At 45.5% G+C, this 19216-nt stretch overlaps 1 protein-coding gene across 1 annotated transcript in view; it reads left to right on the top strand.

The window, feature by feature from the left end:
* erfl3 (Ets2 repressor factor like 3) overlaps window positions 1–16136 on the top strand; it is a 43418-nt gene extending 27282 nt beyond the window's left edge. The window contains exons 3-6 of the mRNA XM_053880908.1: window positions 1653–1887; window positions 10966–11081; window positions 11478–12583; window positions 12716–16136. Of these exons, the coding sequence (XP_053736883.1) occupies window positions 1653–1887; window positions 10966–11081; window positions 11478–12583; window positions 12716–13354 (2096 nt within the window). The 3' untranslated portion in view covers window positions 13355–16136. The remainder of the gene's footprint in view (window positions 1–1652; window positions 1888–10965; window positions 11082–11477; window positions 12584–12715) is intronic.
* The last annotated feature ends 3080 nt before the right edge of the window (window positions 16137–19216 follow it).

Genomic DNA, 19216 nt, shown 5'->3' with positions numbered 1-19216 from the left:
GGAGCCGGACCTTCAATTTTTTATATCAGCCCTGTTGCAACATTTTATATGGTTCAGTGCATAGATAATGGGTAGATATATTGGTGCCTAAACAGTCGGTATGGAGTTGACTTTAAAATGTTCCATGAAATTAAATAGCTAATCAATAATAAAAATATATATATTTAAAGAGCGATGAGGTAGAACATATGTAACTTTCTTTCGGAGATGCTCATGATTTAATTTGTTTATAACGTATAATAGAGCAAACATGAAAGTGCACAATCATGTTGACAAAAAGCTGCATGGTCAACACTTGGCTTCTGATTCATGGATGCCCTGCGGCTATGCTACAAACGTTATTTAGTGTTATGCAACACGGACCAAATGGCAAAGGCAGGCTAAGTGCAGCACAGATTATCAGAGCTATCCCAACGTCGCTGCAGGCTGTCATCCAGTAAATCCATAGACAGGCGTGTGCATCCATAATCTGATGCTTTGGGCCCAGTTGTTTTGCAATTTCCAGTCTCATTTCCTCTGCTGTCCTTTGCATGCTCTGCTGTAAATACTGAACAAACACTGACTTCTTATTAGCCTACAAAAGAGGACGTGGTCATGAAGCCAAGGAGAAAAGCAAACAAAAAGTGCTTTTTTCTGAAGGAAGTCGATCTCCATGTTAAGGACTTATTAAAAGTTTAGTTTGCTTTTTAGACTTCTATCTTCAATGGTTGTGTTGTTCCTTAGGAATGTTCACTTACTTTGCGTGCTGTTACGAAACATTAAAGGTACTTCTATAGGCATTAGCTCTCTTTTGCATGGAGGCTCAAGGGAGAAGTTATTCTCCGGAGCTCTTGTGATCCAAATTTGGCTCATTTTCACACTTAAATAGTCCGCTGTGTGCGATTATGTCAGATTTTCTTTACCACCCAGGCAACAGAATGTAAGTGGGAGACGTGCATAAACAAACAGTAACGTGGTCTTATAAAACCGCTTGCACACCGGGTCACAAATGCTCACAGAAATAGATCCACGCCCACAGTTGTGTTTCGTGGGTAGAGAGATGGAGGGGCAGACGAAAGATGACTGACAGGGTTGTTTACCCGCCGACATCGGAAAGAGTGAGGCGAAGGAAAGGCTGGATTTGCTGTGTGACTGCCCCACAAGACCCACAAAATGAGGCACGTTTGGTATTTGCATGAGTGTTTCCTGTGACAACCGTCTGTGGTGAGGTTGTGACCTAATGACAGTAGAGGAATGTGGTTGATGCTTCATTCAGAGCATGTATGGGCACGCTCAACGTACCATTGCTTTGGATCTGAGTTGACAACTTGGTTTCAAAATGAAGAATCTTGTACCGCCGACGACAAGGCTTGAAAGGAGAAACGAATAAAGGGTAGATGGGAAATGGTAGTAGGAAGACGTATATGTGGAGCATGAAATATGAATGAGTACACTCCACTCACTCAGTGCTCATCTGAGCTGGAGCCGTATAAAGTGATCTATACTTGGCCAGACACCCATAATCCTCTTTTCTTTTATAGGCTCCACCTGGAGCAGCTAGACTTGCTCCTGCCTAATTGGAGATGTTTCATCAGTGACCTTAATGTTTCTCGATGGTTCAGGTCTTGACCATCAGAGGTCAGCGCTAATCTTGCCCTCTCCATGGTTTACAGGATTTGCCTTCCCAGAATGGGCCTACAAACCTGAGTCAAGTCCGGGATCCAGACAGATCCAGTTGTGGCACTTCATCCTGGAGTTGCTGAGGAAAGAGGAGTATCATGATGTCATCGCTTGGCAGGGAGACTATGGCGAGTTCGTCATCAAGGATCCAGATGAAGTTGCTCGCCTGTGGGGGGCCAGGAAGTGTAAACCCCAAATGAACTACGATAAGCTGAGCCGAGCTCTAAGGTAAGGTTTCAGGAAGACTTGTTGTAAAAGGTGGTTTCTCTGTCAATCTGTTCAGGGTAGTCTTATGTGAGGAAACGTGATCGGGAGAATTCCGTTTCCAAAAACACAGTCCATAATACCGCACCAGAACACCTTGCTCACATTACTTACATCAAATAAGTTGAACAAAACTATGGTTATGAACGGGGAGCTCTTCTTTTACTGCTCACTTTGGGCAGCTTGGTAAGCATGGTTTTTCCTTATGCATCGGTCAGGATGCTTTTAGCTAGGACACTGGGTCTTATTTAGCATTATATACTTGGATGGTACAGATTCGATTCACATGATCTAAAAGTAGGACTTTCTCAAACCTCTTGTTAACAGCTGAAGCGCAGTTGTGTGTCTTGAAATGATAGATGTTTGGCTATTCACGATGGAAAGGAAGACCTCACTCTTCTATAGGAGAAGTGTTTTTTTTTTTCCACTACTCAGAACGCACCTGACTGGAAGTGTTTCATTCAGACCCCACATCGTCACACCTTTGACACTGTAGCTCTGTTTCAACCAGACATTCCATTAGTCATGTCTGTCCAGCCACTAAATAGCACTTACCCAAGTCCTTAACACTGTTGCAAGACCGACTCTGGCCACATGCCTTCAGTCGGCATTGACATGCCGTGGCTTACAACACACTGGTCCATTTATTTTCGCCCTAATAGTGAATAATCCTTTGATGGCTGTTTTATTTTTTTGTTGCCATTCTTGAGCACACTTCTTTTTCGCTCCTCATGAGCAAAGAAAATCATAGTTTTGGATCAACATGGCCGACCGAAACGCAACAGTCAAGTATCATGCGCAACAGCAGCTCTAGCAACCATCTGATTCGCCCCCCCTTCCAGTTTATTTACAGCCAAACAAGGACAAGATTAGAAATAAGCACTTTAAGGGAAGGAAAAGCTCTGAATTGCTTAATTTAGGATGCTGAAGCTTATGTAGGCTCTGAGTTACACTGCTGAGTTACGGATAACGTCTGTATTAGGCAGAGACACAGTGTTGATGTGCGTTTAAATGGGATGCACTGCACACATTTAACCCATGAGTCTGGAATTAAAATTCCTGAATTAGAAAGGCAAAGAATGTGGATGTCGATGGTCAGGGTGAGTATTTATAGCGCATCCATCCTCTTGAGCTGTGACAGATTTTGAGCTTTAAGCTGCAGTAAGTGCTTATATATAGCTGGTCTTAGTGCCCTCTGATGTACTGAACTAAAAGGATGATTGTCTGCTACTGTTGACATGAATTTAGAAAAGCCATGTCAGGTTAAGAAGGAGAAGAGAAGACACGTCCGTGTTGTCACCCGATTTGACACCAGATCTGATGTCCGTCTCACGCCGAAGGAGACACTGGAACTGAACCCTCTCAAGACTCTCATCAATAGTTATGTGGCGAGAGGATTAATGGCACTAAAGATTAATGAAGTTATAAAAGAGGCACATGTGTGCTCGCTAACAAGCCACATATGGACCAATGTGTTGAAACCTGTGACCTTCATTTGAAGAAAAGAAAAAGTCTGCTGGTGATGAAGACCACAGTTGGCATGTGGCTATTAGCTCCACACACAAGCATGTGCACTTGAAAAAGCACATATGTTTTGAAGTGTTCATTTTATCACCCAGCTTTGGTGATTTTGTTTTCTACCTTGATCTTATTGCTTCCCGTCTGCTATGCACATGTTGGAAAGTCCCTTTATTAGCTTTTATGTGTTAGAAAGGAACGTGCTTTCATATTGGCTTTACATGAGTCATTTCACTCCGTACACAAGTTTACAGAATGTTGAGTTGCCAGTTAAGGCACTGTACAGTGGTAACCACTGGGAATTCTCTGTATTTAGAGGTGAGTACAAGTGCCAATGATGAATACTATAATGATAGAAAGTAATAATAGTAGTAATAGTAGTGTAATAGTAAGTAATAATTTTAATTCTGCAGTCAAGTAACAGTTTGAAAAAAAAACAAATGGGCTTTTTAAATAAATTGATCGCATTCTGATCTGCATTGCAATTTCTGTTGCTGTACCATAGAAGTTTCAGTTCCCTACTTATGTAGAAGCTGCATCCGTGTTCTTTAAATCAAATAAAAAATTAAGTTTGATATCATTCTTGCCATAGGCAAGTTTGTTTGCCACCTCTGTGAATATTGCAATGATGCTAGATTTGAAGAAAATTGTAAATCAAAACAAAATACTTACAGAAAAATCACAATTCAATTTTTTTAGTAAAATTGTTCAGCCTTACTTGACACTTTCACATGTCACTTTATACCCCAATTCTACCATAATACTGCATATTCAAGTGCAAAACACCCTTACCCTTGTCAGTAAAACGTGTTGCAAAGTCCTTGATGTGTTTTATTAAGGTATTATTACTAAGGTCTGCATGCCATAATGTGGTTGTATACACACAGCACTTGTGTGAGTTGCTGCACACCTTGCAATTGTCTGAGCTCGTTGTTGTTTTCTTTGTGAGTATCACAGTTCGATAGATCACACGTCGTTCTTTCCTGCCCGGTCACATGTTAAATTGCTGGCATCAAGTGGCCGTGGTGTCAGTTTACATTCTAAGTCGGTATTCCACCTCAGTGATGTGCTATCTGCTGTCACATTATCACCGACGAGGAAGCGCTTTGATGCCGGAGCTTTCTCCAGCCAAGTGATGGAAACTCCGCTCGGACTTTTCCTCTCTGGAAAACTGACCAAGGTGTCCAGTTTGGAAAAAGGAAGTGTAAAATGAACAGGTGCTGTGGTCACGGTCCCCTTGATTGATCATGTTTGAGGATATGAAAACTTCAAACCTCCTTCTTCTCAATCCTCTAAGCTTGAAGTCATTCACACGGTTTAAGCAACAAGTCACAGCGAACCGCCGGCTCCGTGGACGTTATCACGCTAAGCTGCTAAAGCAACTCCAGCCCCTGTGTGTTACGGTCGGTAGCCCACATTGGTTCCAGCCTGGTGGTCAAAGGTCAGGGGGACTGCCACACACAGCTGGCAAAGATTAACAACCCAACACATGTGCACATTCACATGCACAAATGCACCATTGTGTAAAGAGTCATGCTTGCTCGCACACATGTTTGGAGTGTTTGCTTCATTTCCAAAAATTCATTTCACTGTGATGGACCACCGCAACTGCTGACTCCGTGTTGGAGAAGAGCTTGGATATGGTTCCCATGAGCTTCAACCAGAAACCGATATATAAAGGTCATAAATCTGGCTGCTGTTGGCCCATAAAAGATTTAGATTGTGCTGAATATAATTGCACAATCATGATCACCAAAGTAATAATGGGAGACGAGGAGGCATTATTCAATTAAAGCAATACAAATAAGCAGCAGTCAAAAAGCTATTGTACTTGTGTTTACTGAATGTTTTGGCTTCCAAAAAATGAAGCTGTGTTTTTAACCCATTTGTTCATCCCTGGAGGCCCTTGCTTTTATGTCGTTTATTACGTCTGCCTGAGGGGTTGGTGGTGGTTGGCCTCTCACTGTTTGTTTGCATAATAACTTGGAACTGAATTCGGATCCAGGAATCTGTTTCTCTATGTAGCAGGAGAGAGTTGCAGCATCTTTTAGTGTAGTGTGTGTGTAGTGCGAGCAAGTTACGGAAAGCCACTGCCGCCTGCCGTCCCTGCTCGCTACGGTCAACAAAACGAATATTGGGTGGAAAAAAACCCACAATTTTGGAACTCTTGACAACATTTACAATATTGTGATTTTAAATATCTTCATGACTTAATGAGCTTTGGCTCACTTTTTGCTGCCCTATGTGTCCAGATTTAAGTTTTTTCCAATCCTAAAACTGACTTATGCACTGAAGAAAGATTTCTCAATTGCATATTTATCACACTGCAGGTCTTTTTTCATGATTACTTATTAGAATAAAGTACATTTCTAACCACCAAGCTTCATGTGCTGCGGCGGCAAGACAAGAGCAAGAGCACTGTAGCGGCCTTCAGAAGGTAATAGTTCTCTAGAGGGTCATAACTGGTTTAAATGAATGAAGACCAGGCATGTTGCATAATGATCATATGATGTCGATGTCCCATGCATGACCCGTAACATCCTGCTTTCACGATTAGCCGGTCCACCATACTTCTCCCTGTGCAACTACAGCCAAGGATGACAGTTATGTGCGTCGCTCAAAGGACTGAATCATATATACATCTTCAAGTCACCAAAACACTGTTGTGCTATGAGCTGGCGAGGCCCGTTTTTGGGTCCTCTTTCCAGAGTGGCTCACTGTTTGGAAACGCCTGGTGCCAGAGGAAAGGAAATAGCAGACAGAGCACTCGTGCACTGTACCACTTGTATGCTCCAAAGTATTGTCTTTCCATTGTCTATCCACGGCGTGTATGTGTACACCATATATTAGTGATGTGTGTATTCCATTGTCCCCGGCTGAAAGAGGCCTTTATGCGCTCTCACACACACCAGTTGACTCGAGCACGTACTGGCACCCACAGAGCATGTGATCAGCCTCATCAGACCCCGACCAGATTTTCCTTGTCACAAATAAACATACAATTGAATGTCACCCTCCTTGTGCGTTAACAAACCCACTCTGATCAGGTGCCTTTCCCTAATCGTACTTCCAACATGGCCCTCATTTCCAAACACACACTTGATTTCTTTTGTGCGACTGGTCCGACCCGGTGAGCGCACAAAGCCGCGTCACGTGTGCACCAACAAAACACTCGCTCTGTGTGTGTGTGTGTGTGTGTAACCAGCGTTGCTGACGAAAGAGGCAGAAAATAAACACGGTGGTCATGCGGAGTATTGTAATCCCAACTTCCTGTCCAAGCCAGGGCCTATTTACAGCCTGACAATGGGCAGCCTGTACAAACACACGCGCACTATGTGCATGGACTGAAATAGACTGGTGATCTTAATATGTTAAGATGGGACCAATAACTTTGAATCTGAAATGCAAGCGTGCACCCAAAACTTACAGGTCATTCTGAATCATCATCGGTTTGCCATCCAGCAATAACTTTGGTCCTGATCATGCGGCGTGTTACGGCACATTAATTCAAGTATACATTTAGCCGAGCTGTCACTGTATCAGACTGACATATTGGTACAAATGTCTCTGAACCCTTCTCCATTGATCTCAGGAGCTCATGTGATTCCTCCTGCTCTCTGCTTTGATAGTGATTTTGGACCACAGCTAGTCTGTGTAATCTGCGCTTTAATCCCTCGCTTATAATCACACACAGAAACAACTGACATGATAGAAAACCACCCCACAGTTTCCCTGAAGGATTTGCATCAATCCCTGCAAGCATTGATTCTTCAAACTCTTTTGGTTCGGCAGGCAGTGGGATTAAGCCGCATCTCCTGGTTGATGCCTTTGCTACAGTGACTGTGCGCACACGTGGTCCTTCATGCCTGAATGAGAATGCGGTAACGGAGCGGAGCGGTGTGTGTGTGTGTACACTTATGAGTATGTGCGGTGGGCAGCTAAACACAGGCACTCAAAGAATCTCTTTCTTCTCGTTTGAAGTGAGTTCAATTGCTCTTCAAAGTCTGTCTGCCCTGTATGATGGCGCTGGAGGTGGGGGCATCCAGGAAGAATGAGTGACCTGGAATCGTGGCTCTCGTTGGCGCTGACTCTGATGTTATTTATTATTTTCTGCACACATGTCTGGGCCGCTGTTTGGATGACTTTTTTTTATGGAGAACACAGAAGAGGGCCAAGAAAAACTTGTTAAGATTGAACATAAGTGGAAACTGGAGCATGTGCCATCTGCCCGTCTGTTAGCAAACAAGCTAAAAAAATAGATGAGTGGATTTCAATGAACTGAATTCAGGGAGTGTTGATAATGGCTCATGCGACAGATGATTGTATTTTGGTGGTGATCCAGGAAGATCTGTGGCTCTCAGTGGTGCAGAAGGTGCTGCGGCACAAGCTCCAGTTCCCGATCGTGTGTGTTGTGCATGCAAGTTCTGGAACACTACTGCCTCCTGCTGTCCCATTTAGCTCATTGCTGTTAACGACAATTTCAAATGCTATAAAGGATTCATTTATTCAATAAATACACAGCAATAATATGTTGAGAGAAAAGGGAGAAGGACAGTAGAACAGTAACTCCATGTTGCGCTCGCGACATAATGAAACCAACACTGCTACTGCAAATCTCATGCTGCACTGCAATAGTTAAAAGTAAAGTCTTGCATCATCCATGAAATAGATCCTGAATCTCAGTCATGTGTAGTTTTTTTGTGTAGTAAATCAGCTGTGTCTGGCTTTGTCTGAATCTAGGGTGAAGTTCACAATAGAAATCAATGTGTAACTTGAACTTCAAAATCAGAAAAGTGCGACACTGCTGCCGTTAGCACGGCTCACAACAAACATGTTTGTTTTGAGTTGTCAACAACTATCGTGTGAAGTTGTCCGTTGTTTGTGTTAACTGTTTGTTCCAGAGCTGTTTGAAGAGACTTTCATCCAAGTCAATCTGCATATGAGAAACGTTTCTTTTAACACGTTAGCTGGATCACTATCCTGAGGTGCTTGTCATTCTGCTCGACTACTTGCTCTGACCCTCCCTCCCCCCCCTCACCCGCCTCACTCCCTCCTGCTCAGCCCCCTGCGAGTGTCTCCCCTAGAGCAGAAATTACATGCTGCTTTGTGCCTGGCGTAAACAATGTTTTCAACAGGGCCGGCCCGTCTCTCCCTCCCCAGTGGCCTCGGGGGATGAGTGCCGAGCACTGGGAGAGAGTTGAGATAGAGGGAGGGGGATTGATGAGAGAGAAAGAGTGAAAGGTATCAGTAGAATAAAGGAGAGAGGGGGAGGGTTAAGAAGAACAAGTGAAAAAGAGCAACAGTCTGTTCCCAGAGCAATGAAATGGCCTGACGTGTCTGTATAATAAGCATAATAAGAGGGGAGGGGGGCGAAGAGCAACATCTCCCCATCAACAGACACGCACGCACCCCCTGCGGCCTGGATCACCAGCGTTCAGACTAATGATAGCAAAGGTCGCTGATTAACTCCACATTACCTGAGTGCCCTCCAGCAATGGTCTGAGAGCAAACTTCTCTCTAAACTTGTGCCAAGTGACACATGCTGGATACAAGAGAAAAACAGCCGAGCCATTAAAGCAGGTAGACATGCAAGTATGATGAGTGAGCCTGGTGTTTATTAGCCGGAGGGCAAAGAGGTGGCTGTTCAAATGAACATGTGCCTCTGTCGCTCTGGAGAACCAAGTACGTTTTTGTTAGCAGAGTCAACTTGAATGTGTTGGTGTGGATAAGTAATGGGTTTGTCCTTTGTGGAAGCTGAGCTGTGGTGGTGGCGGCTTTGCTCAGAACGAATCATTCAAAATATTTGCTTTGAAATAATGTGGATTTAGGCGTGAAATAAAGGGAACGTGATAACCAGAAACCTCACCTCATTAGTTGTCCTGTTATTATATGTCATATAATAATAATAGTAATGTAATTATAGGAAAATGTGGTGTCAAATGTGTCAAATAGTGATGATAATACGTCATTGAGTTATTGTGCATCACAAAGACTAGACTCACGATTGGGAGCAATATATACTTTTAAGTCAAACACTAAATCAATAATTCACTGGAGGAAGCACCAAAGAAGAGTGTTAGGGAACAGAAGGGGACAGTGATTCATATATAGAGGAATTACACCTGTGTGTTTGGTCCTTGGTCGTCCCTTCTGCGGGCGATTCCTGAGAGTCTCAAACAAGAGATCACCAAGATGGCTATCTGCATCTAGAACTTGTGTGCTGAAGAGTTTTAGTCACATGGATCAAAATCAAATAGAATACTGATTTAAAGTGTGCCAAATTGTCTGAGCTTTTCTGTCTTTTTTCACAATGATGTGATTAACACTCCAGATTTAGAGGCAATAATATTCGTATGTCATTCATAATATTCATCCCAGCTACCTGGCAGGGACGGTGAGGGACACCCAGGAACAGTAGAGGGTCAATCACCAACACACCATCACACCTACGCTGTTCTTAACTGCTGCATGTTTTTGAACTGTGGGAGTCAACTTAAGTTCACTGACATCATAACATGTTAAACAAATGTAGAACTCAACATGACAGATGACATTTTGCAGCAACCAAGCTTGCTGTTGTTGTGACCAATGACAACACAAGAAAGCTGTCTTCCTTGTCTCCCTGCTGACAGCTGCGTGGTCCTTTCTATTTTCAAGGTCACTTTAACCCTGAAATAAGCAGCTCTGTGGGGATGCTCAGTTTAAAACATGTGCTGTCAGCAAGAGTCTTGGTAGTTGTCTCTCAAGGCAGTTATTTGGTTGCATCAATATTTTGTTTGTCACTCTCTCATCTGCACATCTTCCTCTCCTCAGTTGTACCGGCGTGCGTGAGGCGGTTTGGCAGTCAAAGGTTACATAAAGTGAATGTGGATCTGGGGAAGAAAGCAGAGAGATGTTACATAAAGAGCTGTAGCTGGACAAAGGTTAATAAAAATGGAGCCTTGTACTGTAGGCAGCAGGAGAGAGAGAGTCAGGGAGAGCGAGGGAGAGAGAATGGCTGTTACATAAACAGATAAAGATGGGTGAATTATTGGTGGCTTTGCTTTGGTGTTACATAAAGAGATGGACCAATGCAGCAAAATGAAAAAAAAATGGAATGTGTCATGCAATGAGACCTTAGAATAAATACCCGAAATGCATCACAAACAAACACGCAAAAACAGAGATTTCATTGTGTACACATAGCATGCGGCAGTTATGAACTCCGACCTCTTAATTGATTGTTTATCCCGCCACGGAAGCCTGCACGTCACTCAGCTCCTCTGTCCGTCCACTGCTTCTCATCCACCCCACCTCCCCCCAAACGTGTCTGCTTTGTGTCAGACAACACTCTGTAATATCTGTCATTAAAAGAGCTGACATGAAAGAGCTGTGCTTATTAAAGTGTGTGTTTGAGTGCCACTGTCAAGCGCCTCCCTGACCTCGGCACCAGCAGTCGAGTCAGATGTGTGTTCTGACATTTCAGTGCGCGCCACTAAGTTTCACTCTGGCCGACGTGCTAAATTGTGTTTCGCTTTTTCTTAGGTATTACTACAACAAGAGGATCCTCCATAAGACCAAAGGAAAGAGGTTCACCTATAAGTTCAACTTCAACAAGCTTGTGTTGGTCAACTATCCCTTCATCGACATGGGTTCCACAGGTGAGTGTGTGTTTGACTATTTTTAGTGTGTCTTGTGACGTTGCATGTGTGTCTATGATCTGACTTCAATTCTTTATCAATAATGCCGACGTGACTTACCAGCCATTTAAGCTCTCATCGGTTCAACTGCTGGTGTCAAATGTGTTGCCTGAGGGGGGCGCTACTCTGTTAGTATGTTGGCACTGTGGTGGAGTCTGACTGCAGACCCAGCAGTTAAAGTGCAGTAACAAAGTGCCTCTGGAATGATCCAACTGCAGCCAAGTTTAAAACCAAGTGGGCACTACCTGAACCTGCACACCTGGTCTGAGTCGTCCTGCACCGGGCTCTGGTCTCTGTTTGCGGACAGTTCTACCATAGCGCAACCTCCGCTCTAATATCTTCACTCTCTGTCTCCAGGAAGCAGCGTCCCTCAGAGCGCTCCACCAGTTCCGACCGGCGCCGGGACCCATTTCCGCTTTCCGCCATCCACCCCGTCCGAAGTTCTGTCTCCAAACGAGGACCTGCGGAGTCCGGGTGGCATGTTCAGTTCCGTGGCCCGGCGCATCGCCCGCGGCTCTGTCAGCGACTGCAGCGACGGAACCTCCGTCAACTCCGAGATCGAGGAGGGAACCGTGGGAGGGGGTGAGGAAAGGGGGGAGAGAGGTGTGAGTGGAGGCGGAGGAGGCGGAGGATACCGGAGCATCATTCATCCACGTCTATCTCACGAGTCCCTGTTCCGCATTTACGGTGGGCCAGGCAACCCAGCTGCTCACCCCGGCTCTCGCGGTCCCTCTGGACATCGTATTCACCCGGAGCCTCTGTCCCCCTTCCCTGTGTCTCCTCTGCCAGGACCAGGAGGAGCCGGGCTCCTCGCTCCTCCTCTGTCTCCAGCTCTCAGCATGACCCCCACCTCCCACTTACCGTACACCCCGTCTCCAACTCTGTCACCGATGCTCGGCTCCCACTTCTCCTTCAACCCTGAGGACATGAAACGCTACCTGCAGGCCCACACACAGTCAGTCTACAACTACGGCCTGAGCCCGCGGGCTTTCTTGCAGTACCCCAACATCGTCATTCCTCAGCCTCACCGGCCCTCCGCTGACAAGCAAGCGCTGGCTGGAGACAGAGGAGCCGCAGAGAGGGGCGAGAGGGGTGGGGAGCGACACCACCATCCGCCCCTCGGTCACTCCACGCACCATCACCCACACCCACCTCACTCTGCGCACCCTCACTCCCATCCAATGCATCACCCTCTCCACCTCGGTGAAGAACCTCCTCACTTGTCCCCCTTCAAGTTCAAGCTCCAACCTCCGCCTCTGGGCAGGAAGCAGAGAGACAGTCAGAGCAAAGCCCGGCAGAGCTCGCTCTCCTCGGGCTCAGGCTCTGGGTCCATGTCATCAACCTCGGGATTTGGCTCCTCGCTGTCGTTCGGCAGCGACTTGAGCTCGGCAAGTGGGTCCGGTCTCATCTCTGCCTCCTCTTCGACACAGTCCCTGAACAGTGCAGGACTTCCCAAAATTAAGGTACGAGTCTTACGCAACAGAATGGCGAGAGCCAAAACAGTAGAATTCTCTAGAACTCTCAAAAGAAGAAGTTGTAGCCTGTATTTCTAAAAATGTCTCCAATCTAAATCCCTCTGTTTCTTTTGTGTTCAGGTGGAGCCCATCTCTGACATCGAGTCGGAAGAGGAGGTGGAGGTGACGGACATTAGTGAAGAAGACCCAGACGAGAGAGACGAGGAATTTGAGCTCTTCAATCCACATCACTCCAAAGCTGCCAACCACCACCATCTGTCCAATGGTTCCGCAGCTCACCCGCATCAGCCTCATCCCGATGAGGATCTGGACGAGGACGTCTTCAAAGCTCCCGCGCCGCCTCCCCCTGGCCTCATGCCCTTTTTCACCTCACCACACGGATACTCCAGCGTGTCCCGAGGGCTGTCCACCCTCAAGACGGAGCCTGTGGAGGCGGCAGAGAGCACCACGCCTCCCCCTCAGACCAAGTGTATCCCGCTCAAGTTGCGCTTCAAGAGACGCTGGAGTGAAGACCAGCGTATGGAGGCCTCACAGGAAGAGTCGGATGACAAAAAAGTTCGGCCTCAGGAGGAGCGAGAGAGGCAAAGCAATGGACAGATGGAGATGGAGGAAGACGGGGCAGGCAGCGGAGAAGGTGAAAGCCCACCCCCGATGGCGTACGAGGGGTCTTTGAGCGCACCGTTGTCCTCTCATCGCAGGGTGACCGCGGAGCTGCATCGTGCCACCGCGCAGCTGTCGCTTGAAAACAAAGAGTGCTGATGGCAGTGGACTCGTAAGCTCCACATCTGGATGTGGCACAAGTGTGTAAATGAAGGTCCCTCTGGAGCCCTGAAGTCTCTGACCAGTCCGACGCCACAAGACTGCTGAGACGTTTTTTATTTTTTTGTCGAATGAGGGATCGAGCCGTGTCAGCAATAGTGCTGCATTCAGAAGAGAAGAACAAGGGAATACTGGGCGTTTGGGCACAACAAACCTCACGTTTCCCTGGTGGATCCCCCCTTTCCCTCGCCTGGAGACTCGACTAAGACTGAATGCACAATCTCCCTTCAATCCGGAAGAGACTTCTACAAGTGCCTGTACCTGCGACACACAGCCCTGAAGTGACCTGATGAAGAAGTTCTAAAATATTATACCGAAAGATCCCAAAAGAATAAGGAGGGGGCTCCAGAGATGGGGGGGTAGGGAAGGGGCCGCCGAGTGCTTACTGATAACTTAACTCTTAAACCTGGCCCGCTCTGCTCAGGGAAGCTTATAGCTGTATATTGTCGGATTGATGTGCACACGTGAGCAGAAAACTGATATCGCGATGTATAAAAAGAAAGTATCCTCTCTCTAGAACTTCTTCAAAAGAAAAGAAACCTCACTCCTTTCGTTCCTGACCTGCAACTCTTTCTCTAAAGCGGACCACCTGTAGAGTCCCCGCACTGACACAACTGACGACACAACCAGAGGAGAAAGAGCTGCGGAGCCTAAAGAAAAAAAAACACGGACCACAGTGGGGCAACAGCAGCAGCAGCAGCAGCTAACTAGCCATCTCACCTCAACTAACACAAGACTGAAAATACAAACCCCTGGACCCCACCCACCACCACACTTCTGGGCAGCGACAAATCCTTCTTCACCAGCTTACGCTGCTATAACAATCATGGTGTTAGACTAAACCAGCAAATACACACACACACACACTGCCTTTAGCTCTCTTACATGATGTCATCCTGGTCCGAAGCCTGAGAGAGCAGAGGTCCACTGAGACACACACACACACACACACTGCCTCTCTCTGCCTTGTTTTTATAGCATGTACAAAACTGAGCTCTAACACACCTTCAGATGTATCTTTATACGAATTATATTCTAAAAATGAATTATTAAAAGAAGATTTCAAAGAGCATTTTAACGACAGATTTTGTTTTTTTAGCCGATCAAAGAACACTGGAGATTGGCGTCCAGTGCTTGGGGTCCATTTTCGCTCACTGTAGTTTGATGGACTCAAAGGAAAAAAGTCCAGACTGCTCCTGGTGGCTCCATTCTGTTGCCCTCTGCTCCACCGGGGCCTGCACATCCCGTCTGTGTGCTAACAGGATTATTGGTAAATTAATAATCCCGCCTCTTCTTTTAGGCCCTTTAGCATAATCTTTCTGAGGTGAAGCGTAATGCGTTTTAACATGACACGTGGACGCTTGTCCTGAAATGCCCTCACCTCAGTTTATGATCGCACATCAATAGTGACTGCGACCTGGAGCCCTGGGGGTCTGATGGGTCCTCGCAGCTTCAGATAGCCAGCGACCGGACCGAGACTAGACGACCCCCGGGCGATGCGCGCAGCCGCACTGATCGAGTTTCCTCATCAGACCTCTGCAGTCTGGACTTACAGCATGTCCTGACATGAGGGCCCACACTCCTGAGTCCACATTTAAACTGACAGCTGCCTCATTACAACTCTTCATTTTCCAGAAAAGATGAGACGACAGACAAGGAATGTTTTTCTCTTCTGCTGGCTCGTGACCCGAACTGACTGGAGGGAACAGGTGTTTTTAGGCCTCAGAAGAATTAGGTTGCCTTGATTTCCTTTGAGTCACTTTCGTCATTTGTTCCTTTAATATTCATGTGAGAACCAAAAAACAACCATCATTTATCACCATTTTTAGGATTCAATCGGACTTGCTCCACATTAGTTTTCAATCTTTAGGAAAAAACATTTTTAACTACAATTGGCGACACACAAAGAAGTCGACACATTCCTTTGTGGCATGGTCAAAAACACGTATTGTTCTTAGACGTTTTTTAAACAAGAAAGTCATTGATTTTCAATATGAATATTAATGCAACAAATGATCTCTTGCTGGTGTTGATACTGATCCCTGTTGTTCTTCTCACCGCAGCGTTTGCCCTCCTCATGGCATTATTATTACAATTATATTCCTTCGCTCTGTAGGCTGTTGCTTTTTATGTTGTGTACATCACCTTCTGTGATTTTTTTTTTCTCCCCCCAATAAGTAACTCCATTCCCTTCAACTCCCTGAATCACCCTCTGTCTTTTTGGTTCTACCAATGTGATGTAACTGAAATGTGTAATTTAACTTTTCGAGATCAGCCGTTGTGGACAGCGAGGGACGCGGCGGGGCGCAGGGTTTTTTTTTTTTTTTTTTTAAGTTAGAGAGGAACTGATGTTATCTTCTTTGTTATGTATTGTACATTTTGTTTTGTAATGTTCTGTTTATCCTCTTACTCTTGTATATTTTTCAAGTTTCGTTGGAGGTTGAGGGGTCAATTTAAAGAAGGAAAAAAAGGAAAAAGACGTGTATTGTTTTTGTCCCTCCTTTTTTTTTTGGTGCCTCGCCCACCCCCCTCCACCCCAGCAGTTACGTAACACTCAGATGGCGAGCGGAGAGTTAATACCATGATGTAATGTTGAATTTCTCCACTTTTTTCGTGGGTTGTTTTATTTTTATTTTATTTTATTTTTTTCCAAAACTTGTAATTACGCTGTAATCAGGGTTAATTAAAACCGGTTAAAAGTCACCGCGATTGCAAGTGTGTTTGTTTATTAATGAGCTTCAATCAGACGGCGCGTTTTAATTACTTGATTGGTGGTAAACAAAGAGATTAACATCTAATTCTGCGTCTCGACAGTCGTCCACCAACATTTGTTGTTTTTCAGTTTCGCTTGCAAGTGAAACCAAAGCTCTGCGTTAATTTCATCTGCTTTAAAAACTGCTTGACAGATGCGTTGTGGAGACGCAGCATTGAATGTTGCTCGGGAACAAGAAGATCCCGCCACTCGTGGGATTCAAGAACACTACGGAACCACAAAGTGAACATCTTGGTCCGTCTGTGTTCTCCTGCTTACAGAGAAGCTCGGACTTGCCGTTCTCCTGGATGCGGGTGTCTTGCCTGTGACCCCACCCCACGGGTGGTGGGACACATTTGGGCATGAAGGAAGTTTTGTAGCTACCTCCTCCAGCCCAACTTCAGCCACAGGGGCTCTAACAGTGCCAGTATCACAGCCTCCAGTACCTGGAGTGTACCACTGAGAAAGCGCGCCCTGGTATGGCCTTGACATCAGGCTTGGGGCAACTGGCAATTGGCCATGGATGCCGAGTGTATTCCATATATGTATATACATACGTACATACTGTATCAAGGCCCAACAGATCTGTAGTCCCTGACTTGACTTTGCTGCACCCCTACAGGAATGCGGGTATGCTCTCTAACAGCTGACGTTTTCAGTACTTCTACTGCCTGTCTGAACCAGCAAAGTTGTTGCCCGCCTCAAAGTTTCAAAAATGAATACTTGAGGTATGCAAGCTCTTTGGTGTCGGCACTGTTTCCAGTGGCAGATTTTCACGGCACTGATGCCAGCTTCATCAACCAAAGTTCCCACTCTAGACCCAGTTTCCAAAAGTTGGCGGATTTGGTGGCGATGACATGGTTTTTAGCTTGGAGTCTGGGCGTCTGCAAAACATGAAAAAATGGACGCCAGATTCTCGACCCTAGTTAGGCCACCAGATGCCGACATATACCGGAATAGTCCTTTTCATGTTTTGCAGACGCCCAGACGCCCTCCGAGCTAAGAGCATGCTTTCCACTATTGCCAACACAGCTCTTGCTTCTGAAGTCTAGATTTTGTTCACCTGAGAGCTTTGTGCTTAGGCTCAGCTCTCTCTTCGCCAGCACAGACTGCAGTGTTTTTGACGGAAGGTACGACAATCCATCCTTGCCTCACTTATGAACGAGACCCCAAGATACTCAAACTGGATCCTGTTGGAAAGTGTCTCTTGTGCTCCAAAAACATTATTTCTGGAGGACATTAAAGGAAACGGTCGTCTTTCTGTTGAAGATTCTCTGGCACAGTTCTTGAAGAAACAAAAATGTATTGAAGGGGGTACAACTGTATTGGCCACCAGGCCAGAACATCGCACACCTGCTGGAAGAACAGAGGTCTTTTTCAGATAGATAGGAACTGGGAACCTTCTGTCTGTCTCCTCATCCCTCTGTGCAGAGAAGACTGTAGCGACCTGTAGAGATCGTGGCACCTTGGCGTAACACTGAGCGGTGTAGAACAGGAAAGACATAATGCCTTAATGAAATGGGTGGAGGCCTTCTCAGTGGTTTTCTCCCTCATTGGGTCAACGGCGCATATAAATAATTAATCAGCAGCAAAGTACTGTGAGCTCTCAGGCAGACACTGTTTTCCCTGCTCAGTCGGCCGTCGCTTGCTTTCGGAGAATCCTGCACAAAGTCACCCCTGTGTTCCACATATAACCACAACCTATGCATTATGCACACCAGTGCGCAGAATAAAGGCTTTGTGAGTTCAGCCTTACGGCATGAGACGTGCAGGCGAGCTCACCACATCCTCCAGCGAACACAGAAGAACTTTCACAGCTCAGACAGATGCATCGGAACTGATGTGGTCTGACTGAAATTCTGCGTTTCCTTTCTCTCCATCCTGCTCGCGAGTCTGTTCATCAATGTTTTTTTTTTTTCTTTTCACCTCTTTTCACTGCGACGACTGTAAAATGACGGACTGACAGACGTTACTCGCATGAAAGATCTAGCAGAGATCTCAAGTAGCCTCGACGTTTATCCCTGGACGTGTGCAGGCAAATGTGGATGCTTGGAATTCTTCACGTCTAGAATGACATCCGTTCAGTTTCTCAGATATTTTTCTGTAATTTCAATGATGGATTAAAGCCCATAAATCTTTAAATTTGCTCCGCTTCAGTCGCTCAGCTGCTGTGTTACAATAGCACCAGGCGATTTGCTCATCTTCAGCGTGTGCCAGAGAGTGTTTGTGTCCGAGGCCGAGGCTCCTGGCCTGACATGTCGCCCCAGGAACAGCTGAGTGGTGTTAAGTTACTGTGAAGAAGAATGCAGTGAGGACAAGAGCTCTCTGTGCTCTGCCTCTGCTCACTGTAATTACACCATCTCACTCTTTCTCTTAAGCAGCTGCATATCGAGGTCAAACTGACAGCTGTTTAATTAACAATAAAATAAGTTCATGAATTAAAAAAATGAAATCAATGTTTTGTTTGTCAGATTTTATTGAATTTTATCTCAGGGTGTTGGTTGCATCCCCTCCTGGTCCTACATCAACTACACAGCCTCCTAATGGAAGCATAACGTTATTACACTATCATGAAACTAGTAACTGTTTCCATCTTTTGTCGGTTCTTCATCGTCCTGGTGGATGAAACAGAACCACGACTTTGATAGAGATGAGGTACACTTTTGACTGTCAATCAAAACCAGGTCGCTGTTGCAATGCGCGTCTCTCCCCACCAGGGGGTGGTAGCATTAAAAAAATAAAGCGCGGGTTTTTCACCTGATGCAAGGGTTGTTTTGTAGTATGACCTGAAATGCCAAAAAGAAGGCTCCTCCTATGTGAGTTGGAAACGGGTGAGCTTTAATTTTATGTTATTCTTCAGTGAAATAATTATATATAATAATAATAATAATAATAACGAAGCAACTGTTTAACTGTATTAAAAGTTATTGCTACAATTGTTTTTGTACACTGTTATACAATGATAACTCTTTGTGTACGTTTTTTTTTTAATTCTTGAGCACAAATCGAATTTATTTTCACTACTATTCTACTCCGCAGAGGCATGTCAT

This window comes from Synchiropus splendidus, chromosome 12 (assembly GCF_027744825.2).
Source record: "Synchiropus splendidus isolate RoL2022-P1 chromosome 12, RoL_Sspl_1.0, whole genome shotgun sequence".
Taxonomy (NCBI): Eukaryota; Metazoa; Chordata; class Actinopteri; order Syngnathiformes; family Callionymidae; genus Synchiropus; species Synchiropus splendidus.
Note: the sequence above shows the minus strand (reverse complement) of the source record. Positions and strands in the feature narration are given on the sequence as shown.